Raw genomic sequence first — 9,244 nt, forward strand, 5'->3', positions numbered from 1 at the left:
GTGAAAACAATGGAATTGTGCGTAGAGTTTAGCTGTCTGGACTCTTGTGGTTGATACATGAGCTTCAAGTTTTCAGACTTGTGTGCATAGTTCAATTATTTGTGTGTATACCATGGGGAAAAACTGTAAATGTCCTTTAATCTCATGGTTGTGAATCTTGTGTGCTAGGACCAGGCTACTCACAAAGTGAATAAATAGTGTCTGTATAGCATATACATAATAGACAGAGACCAAGAGAGAGAAAGAAAGGAAAACAAATACTTTTGTCAAAAAGGAGGACACCCCTTCATTACATTATTAAATCATTTATTGAAATATAACTCATCTGAATGTACATAATGCATATTGAAACATGAGGATATTGGGAATAATAACTACCTATAATTACAGATACTGTACCATGGATTATACTTCATACCTCTTCCTCCCCCATCGTCTCCCTCTCAATATTTCACAACACTGTTGCCATAACAGAGAGGATGTCTTCCAATGCCAAGCCAAGCCCTCCTTCTCTCAGCAGAGCCCAATTGTATCTCATATCCAACACAAGGAAAATAGACCAAAAAAAGTGCAAGTTTTTTTTTCTTTTTTTTTTCGTGATCGCAGAGTACACATCACATTTCAAAAGTAGAGACAGAGAGAGAGAGGCAGTGACACAGCTGGTAGGGGATACACACACACACACACACACACACACACACACACACACACACACACACACACACGCATAATGATGTATGACATCACATTCTGTCTAACAAGGGTCTTGGGACATGGTGTTGTCTCTCCACAGGACAGCAACATGGCTGAAGAAACTACAGCACTGCTGCCAATCACGACAACAACAACAACAACAACAACAACAACAACAACAACAACAACAACAACAACCCCTAGTTAGAGAAAGCACTCCACGTCTTCTTTGATTAGGTAGAAAACACGTTTGGGCGTCCTCGTGTACTTTTTTCATGACAGCTGTCACAGCCCAATCAGATGGCTTTGATGTCAAAAAGATTTTTCTCTCCGGTTCCCTCTATCTGCAGCGAGTGCTCTGTATCTATTATTAACATACGCATATTATTAACATTATAATGGCATAAGCTCAAAGCAGGGAAAAGACAAACATTGATTGGACGTTGTGCTCACACACACACGTACTTTGTCCGAGGTTCAATGTCCCTCCATCATTTTACAATTCAAAATAAATCCCCATTTCACAATTTAGATCCATCATCCAGCATCAAATTCTAAACAAATTATGTTCCAATGATGTTGTGTTTGTTTTCTACATCAGCATAGTTACAGATCAATGGGGGTTTCAATTCACAGGTTAAAATGGGGCTGCGCATAAGACAGGCCTTTAACATGTGCAATTATAATACTGGCATGTCATCTCCAGTTCTTCTCTCGTATATATAAAAACACTCTACCGCTATTTACATGTACAATCACACCGGGGCTGTTCCTTAGCATAGGGATGTAACAGGAGATAGTTGAGAACTGATTGTTTGTGTACATATGTTTTCATAGACAGTAGGGGAGGGGTAACAGTCACAAAGGTGCATGCAACTCACACACACACACACACACACACACACACACACACACACACACACACACACACACCAAGTGATGATTATTGCATTCTTAATCTCAACCCCCTCCTCAAGCCAGTATTCACAAGTAATACATATATTCATATATACTAGATAAAAAGTACAAAAATAAATTCAAACTGCTGCACGTATTTAGCTGTCAACAACATACATATGGTCACATGAAAAATATACATAATCCAGATTTTGTGCTTTTTAATCAAAGTATTGCTGCTATTGATTGTGCCAGAATCCTATATACATATGTATATATCCTGTAGGTAGGTGAGTGTTAAGTGGACCCCGTTCTTTGCTTACTGGTCTGGTTACTGCTTGGTACTGGTGTGATCTGATTTAACTGGTCATACTGGTCAGGTCACTGCTTGGTACCGGTGTGATCTGGTTCAACTGTCCTACTGGTCTGGTTACTGATCAGTACCGGTGTGATCTGGTTTAACTGGTCACATTGGTGTGGTTACTGCTTGGTACCGGTGTGAACTAGGTTAAATAGTGTGTGTGGTAGTGGTTCTACATGGCTGGTGTTCATTCTTGGTCTTTGATCTACTTGTCTGCTCCGTCCATGCTTATGTTGCTGTTAGGAATGCCCATCGGAATAAAGTTCTACACAAATACAAACAAAAAACAATCTTCCACCTTCTTCTTCTTCTTCTTCTTCTTCCCATGTGCATTTGGTCCACCCAACACCGTATCGTTCCAGAGACTCTATAAGAGACGCTATAACCAGAGTAGTTGTTGTGAGTCTGATCCTCAGTGTCCGATCCATCCTTGCCCCTCCGGCCCTATAGGGGGCGCTGTCTGATGAGCTAACGGCGTCGTACCATGATCTCACCACAGTCTCGTCCAAGCAGTGAAGTGGTTTTGAGAGGGAGGTTGGGGCTGTGTGGGAGCAGGGGGCTGCGGGGTGGGGGGTGGGGGGGAGGGGTGGTGGGGGAGTGGGGTGAGGTGAGGGTCTTTGGATGATCTTAGAGTCTGTGTTCGGGTGTGATTCCCCCCCCCCCCCCGCCCCCACACTCGCACTCCATCCCCTCCCCCCCTCCCCCACCTCTCCGGCAGGTATGGGGCAGTGGTCAGCAGATGGGCCTGTCACAGGAAGCTGTCCTCCACCAGGTCTGATGAGTCCAGACACATCTCATCCAGCATGGTGATGTCTTCCAGGGTCTCTCCCTCACGCTTGGCCAGTGTGGAGCTGCTGGAGCCCGTCTCTATGGCACTCTCGTCGGACGTCTGAGAGCTGAGAGAAGAGAAGAGAAGAGAGGAGAGGAGAGGAGAGGAGAGGAGAGGAGAGGAGAGGAGAGGAGAGGAGAGGAAAGGAAAGGAAAGGAAAGGAAAGGAAAGGAAAGGAAAGGAAAGGAAAGGAGAACAGAGGATAGAGCTTATTGCACTTTGTTCCACTTGTTTTTATGATGTTAACTGCTGTTAACAGTCCATGGTCAGCTGATGTCAAGCGGAAGGAGAGAATGACTACACAGCTTATGGGAATGTACATGGGTAGTTACAAAATAAAATATCTCCAATATCTATTACCTTTATTGATCCATGTAAGCTATTGAGAACACCTTCTCTTTTTCAATAAAGACTTATGGCCAATGATTGGAGCCAATTAGGGGCCAGTTCAACAGACTTGATGTCAGTTCACTTTCAATCCGGTTTTAAATTCAATCAATTCAAGAACTAAACTGAACCCTAAACATGTTCCTCACTGAAAACCATCGATGAAAAATGTGAAATGGCAATTGGAATTTCAGTTTGTCTTTTGAAAATGGACTGAATTGAAATGGAATTGACCCCAAACCTGGTACAGTATACACAGTATGTGTATCAATCTACGCCTCAATGTACAGCATTTCAGATGACGACAGACACGTCTTGGAGAGTGAAATGAAATGAGGGTCTCTTACATGTACCTGTGGCGGTTCCTCTTGCTGTAGTCGTCGTCGGACAGGGGGTCCAGGTCGGGCAGGGGGATGATGTAGCCGCTGTCGGAGCTGAGGCGCTGCTCGTCGAATCCGCTTTCTCGGTCCTTCAGCTTGCCCTGGTTCTTATAGGTGATGCCGATGTAGGCGTCGTCACTGTCCACGCACACCCGGGTCACGGCGGGGTGGTCGCTCTTCAGGAAGTCGTGGTTCACCCTCTCGTAGCACTGTGGAACACGAGGAGGACACGGTAGCGTTGAGAAGTCAGTGAGAGAATAGGAACGTGACTGTCTACAGTACGGAGCAGGAAACACATCTCTTTGTTTGCCAAAAACACAAGAGAATGAAAGTGATTTGGAAGACAAATCGTGATGAGAAGAACTGCACTGGGACAGTCATCTGACACCTGTCATGAGTATCTGTCTCACAGAAGCCCAACAATAAGTCACCTCGACTCATGAATCAGATCAACCGTAAAGACGGACACACCTCTATCATCGCTGTGTGTTTGTGTGCACGTGTGGTGTTTGTGTGTGTGTGTGTGTGTGTGTGTGTATGCGCGCATGTGTGTGTGTGTGTGTATGCGCGCATGTGTGTGTGTGTGTGTGTGTGTGTGTGTTTTTTCACACCCAGCCAACCTAGTGAGAAACCATGCTAAACCGCATCTCCCACCCCACCCCCAGGCCAAGGTGCTAAAACAGGAGCCAGCACCTCCTCCTCCTCCTCCTCTCCTCTCCTCCTCTTATGGGCCATTAAAGTTGAGCTCAGGGAGAAGAGGAAGGAGGAGGAGGAGGAGGGAGAGGCAGTTTTGATGTGCCATGTGTGGCATGGTGTTTAATAGAGTCATTATGGTTTAGCCAGCGGTGGCGAGGCCCGGGGGCTGGTACGTCATTACTGTGGGCTGGGGTCTGGCCCGTTCTGACCACCAGCTGGAGCATTACCACTCTAATCACCGGCAGGGCTTGGCTTTAACACCACGGAAATGCAAAGAGGTCCTCGCCCGCAGGAACACACGGTTGGCACCGGCAGTGGAGGAAGTGGCTGCCATTTGTGAGTTCTCTAGAATGAACTTCCTGGCTTTATTAGTACTGTAAAGCTGTAACGGGCCCGAAGGCCATGCAGAGAGGGAGCGCATTTGAGGGAAAAGTGGAGGAAAGAAGTGTTCGAGTGAGAGACGGAGAGAGAACATACTCCAGGTAAGGTACAGAGGGATGAGATGAAAGAACAAGATGAACAGAAGGTGGAGGTCCGAAGGGTGGAGAGGTCAGGGTCAGGAGAGAAGAAAGGGAAGAGAAGAAGAGAAGAAAATGAGAGAGCAGGTGAGAGGAATCTCCACAGAGTGTTTCTCTGGCCATTTCCAGAGAAGAAAGACCTAGAAGGTCAGAGGTCATGGAGACTCACCCTCTTGTAGCCGGAGGGCAGCAGGGAGGCCACAGATTCACTCAGGCTGTGGAAGGAAGGTCTCTTCTCTGGCTCGCTGTTCCAGCACTTCATCATCATCTCATACCTACAGGAGAAGAACAACAAACATGTTTGTGTTAAAAAATTTAAAAAAGTAATTGAAAAAGTAATAACATCTAGTAAATGACCTGCTTCAACCAAAATCTGAGCCGAAATGTTTTCTGGTACACCCTTTTGTGCGTAATAATCATAATTTCTCAACAATCAAATCTCAATAATCAAAATGACCTCAACCTTTGCCTGTCACCTTTAACAAGTAGAGAGAACAGCACAAGGACAACACCATATAATTCAGCTTTACAGCCTGTTGTGGCTTTATAACTCACAGCCTAACTCCCACCCAGACAATCACTGCAGTTACAGCAACACATAGCATTCCACAATATTGGACACATTTGAAGAAGAAACTTGTTTTTCAGCAAAAAAAATCATCCATCATGTTTCACAATGTTGGAACATTGCAAATGTAATATGAAGTGTTCCTGATGTTTTGGGGTGTTTTTATGGTCGATGTCTTTTTGTATTACAGTATACTGTATGCCTGCCACTGTGAAACCGGAGACAAATGTCCGCAATCGCGTTGATGATCACGTTGTTCATAAAAACGTACACGTCACTGTTGGCGTGCTCGGGTTTGCCCATCCTGTAGCCACTCTTGATCTTGTTGTAGAAGCTGGAGTCCACCACCATCCCTGGGTATGGAGTCCCACCTTCGAGAGAGACAAACAATGGTCATCAGTGACACCAGAGAACGCCCAGAGTCAATGTTCTCATGTCCACATGACCATGCCACTTGGAATGCATGTTACCAATACCAGTGCTTCATTCTATCTGGTACAGTAGCATGGATATTGGAACATATACTATCTAGAACCTAAAAAGAGTTATTCAGTGTGTCCCTGTGGGAAACTCTTTGAAGAACCCTTTTGGGTTCCATATAGAACCATGTCGCTGAAGGTTCTAAATGGAACCCAAAAGGGTTCTACATGGAACCCATAGGGGTTCTTTAAAGGGTTCTCCCACAGGGACAGGCGAAGAGCCCTTTTGAAACCCTTTTTTTCAAATACTGTACCACTAGGAATGCACTACACCAATACTTTGCTTCATTATATGTGGTATGTTGCTATTGGAACATCGCCAAAGTCTGTTCATGGACTGATCTGGACTCGTGAAGAGGCTGCTCTGGTTGGATCTCTCTGACAGGTCTGGGGTTGGTTCAGACTCCAAAATAAGAAGAAACCACGCTTAAAAAACTTTGGGTACTGCAGCTTAGGATTGATCCATAAGCACCTCTGTGCTGATGAAGGCTTCCAGCTGAAACGCCCACACAACAACTGCTGATACCCAGTTAGAATTGATTTGTCTTTATGTGTCAGGTGTGACTCACCTAGAGAGAAGATCTCCCATAGCAGGATGCCGTAGGACCAGACATCGCTGAGGGTGGTGTACAGGTTGTCAAAGATACTCTCCGGGGCCATCCACTTCACTGGCAGGAAGGTCTGTAGGTCCACGCACACACACACACACACACGCACACACACACAGGAGAGGTTTCAAACACATTGGCACACACATGTATTCCAGGAAGTCAATACAAGTTTGCTTGGTGTACTTTGCACTGCCCCGCTGGGACCATATATCCTGAAAAATGTATGCCCTCACTGCAATGTAAGTCGCATTTGGATAAAAGCATCAGCTAAATGGCATATATTATATTATTATATATTAACCCCCCCCCACCCCCATCCACCCCCCAGGTACCGCCCCAACACTCACGCTGCCTTTGGAGACATAGTTGTTGTCGTGCATGATGTCTCTGGCCAAGCCGAAATCACAGATCTTCACGATCTTCCCCTGGGAGAGCAGCACGTTCCTGGCAGCCAGGTCTCGGTGAACACACTGCACAGCCCCAAAGAAAACACAGAGAGAAAAACAACAAAACAACCTTTAGGTCCCAGTTTGTCTCCTAACGTCTAAGTTCAATGAGTCATTCAGAAACGTATCGTTGATTAGTCATCTCAATTCACGCGCTTGCCCATTCCGTCTCGAATGCGTACATGACGGTACTCTTCAATTTAAACTTCCTTTCCTTGTACTTTCATTCCTACAGTTAGTGTATATGGCGTGGCCTTCGAGCCCTCGAGGGAGAGAAGAAAGAGACAGACACACACACACACACACACACACACACACACACACAAAGAGACACACAGGCAGACACAGACAGAGACGGCCTTGACCATTCCTGCATAGTGACTGGATATTCAGGGATAATAACTATGAAGCTGAATGAGTAGCTTATGTACTACAGTGCTGCTGCCCATGCTAATTCCAGCTCTGGCCTGGGTGTTGCTATATAAAGCCCTCGTCTGTCTCCTGACTGAGCTCAGAGACCTTCACAGGACTGCCGCTTATCATACAACCCCTGATTTACTGAACCCTCTTGGCCGGCACAGCTGTCATCAGACAGAACCTGGCATCCCACAACCTGGCAACCTTCCTGTGGTCACCAACCAACCAGTGGAACTTACAGCGAAGCTGGAAAAGGACATGTGTGGCTAGGAACCTACTGGATGCGTCCCAACAGTCTCTCCTCTCTATTCCGCTCATCCTCCTTCCTCCCCGAGATGCAAGGTTCCTCCCCGTAAGGTGTTCTCCTCTGATGCGTTTTGAAGGAAGGAAGGAAGGAAGGGAAGAGCGGAATGCGAGGAAAGACGGATTGGGAGGCAGCTTTGCCGCGTACCAACAGAGAGGCCTTACCAACAGAGGGATTGAACAACCTTGCAAGCAATGGCCAATGACAATCGTCTACTTTCTCCACCTTAGCCAATGGGAACGCATCCACATCACAGCCTTCTGTTGTTGCTAGGGCTGTTTTAGTATTGGCTTAACGCATGTAACCCATACAAATAGAACATGATATATCTCTGTGATGTTCCCAGCCCATAGGTATCTGCTGTAGAATCCAGACCCGGGGTGGAAATAGTACTTGAAATCATTTCAAATACTTTGAGCGTTTGCTTGAGTCTTCCTGGAGTGCCAGATGTGTGGGGGTCGGCACTTTTGGGATGATTGTATTGGTTTCATTGCACCAGACAGAGGCAATCGAGCACAGATCGTTTCTTCACTTACGTTTTTGGAGGACAGGAACTCCATTCCTCTGGCGACCTGGTAGGTGAAGCTGAGGAGGTCTGTGGTGCTGAGGCCCTCGCTGCCGTCGTCTGAGAGCAGGCTGTCCATCTCGTTCTCTGGATCAGGAACACACACACACACACACACACACACTTTGAATACTTTATTCGGGTCCACAGTAAAGCATTACATCAAAGAACCCAAAATATAGCAACAGTCATACAGATATCATGGAAACAAGTTGCACCGTTTTTCGCCACAAAGCAAAGCTTCGCACACACACACACACACATACACACAAGCTTCCGTCTCCATGTTTATACACATGTATATATAGACCTGGCTAACCCTAACCTGGCTTTTCCTAATAGCAGGGAGAAACAGGCATTATTATGTGTGTGCTACAATTACCCTCTCTGTGTAATTACAGGCCGAAGCCCTGCAGGGCCGTACCAGGCCTACATACTGGGGAGGGTGGAGGACCCCCTCAACCAACGCTGACTCAAACACAGCATTTAACACAGCCCAGCCAAACACAGCAACCCCAGAGAGGGAGAGAGAGATGGATAGAGAGAGAGAGAGGGGGGGGGGGGTAGAGGGAGGCAGAGAGGGGGGGGGGGAGAGGGCAGATAGAACGAGCGAGGTGGGGGGGGCAGAGAGAGAGGGAGGGCTGAGAGAGAGGAGGGGGAGAGAGAGGGGGGGGCAGAGAGAGAGGGCGGGCAGAGAGACAGCGGGGGCAGAGAGAGGCGGCGGGAGAGAGAGAGAGAGAGAGAGAGAGAGAGAGAGAGAGAGAGAGAGAGAGAGAGAGAGAGGGAGAAAGAGAGAGGAAGAAAGAGAGAGAGGGAGAGGCCTGTATGCTCACCCTTCTGTGAGGGGGGGTGGTCATAGTTGGACCTCAGGATGTCGGAGTACTTGGAGGCGTCGGCCATCTCCAGCATGGGCACGTACTGTGTGTTCTCTGTCTGCTTCATGTCCATGTAGTCACTCTTACCACCCTCAAAGGACAGGATCACATAGCTGGGGGGGAGAGGGAGGCAGGGGGAGGCAGGGGGGGGCAGGGGGAGGGAGGGGGAGAGAGAGGAGAGGACAGCAGTTAGAAACCAACAACAAACACGTTCACTA

General features: G+C 47.1%; 1 protein-coding gene across 2 annotated transcripts in view; it reads right to left on the reverse strand.

Moving 5' to 3' along the window:
* Window positions 1-295: 295 nt before the first annotated feature.
* The window catches only part of pdgfra (platelet-derived growth factor receptor, alpha polypeptide), a 22,544-nt gene continuing 13,595 nt past the window's right edge, over window positions 296-9,244 (reverse strand). The window contains exons 21-28 of one of the 2 annotated variants that reach the window (XM_083672496.1): window positions 8,985-9,139; window positions 8,123-8,238; window positions 6,767-6,889; window positions 6,378-6,489; window positions 5,601-5,700; window positions 4,931-5,036; window positions 3,521-3,756; window positions 296-2,847 (exon numbers count right to left, since the gene is read on the reverse strand). In XM_083672496.1, the coding sequence (XP_083528622.1) occupies window positions 2,700-2,847; window positions 3,521-3,756; window positions 4,931-5,036; window positions 5,601-5,700; window positions 6,378-6,489; window positions 6,767-6,889; window positions 8,123-8,238; window positions 8,985-9,139 (1,096 nt within the window). In that variant the 3' untranslated portion in view covers window positions 296-2,699. Of the gene's footprint in view, window positions 2,848-3,514; window positions 3,757-4,930; window positions 5,037-5,600; window positions 5,701-6,377; window positions 6,490-6,766; window positions 6,890-8,122; window positions 8,239-8,984; window positions 9,140-9,244 lie in introns of both variants that reach the window. The other variant, XM_083672495.1, reaches the window with a different exon arrangement.

Source organism: Argentina silus, assembly GCF_951799395.1.
Source record: "Argentina silus genome assembly, chromosome: 6".
NCBI lineage: Eukaryota > Metazoa > Chordata > Actinopteri > Argentiniformes > Argentinidae > Argentina > Argentina silus.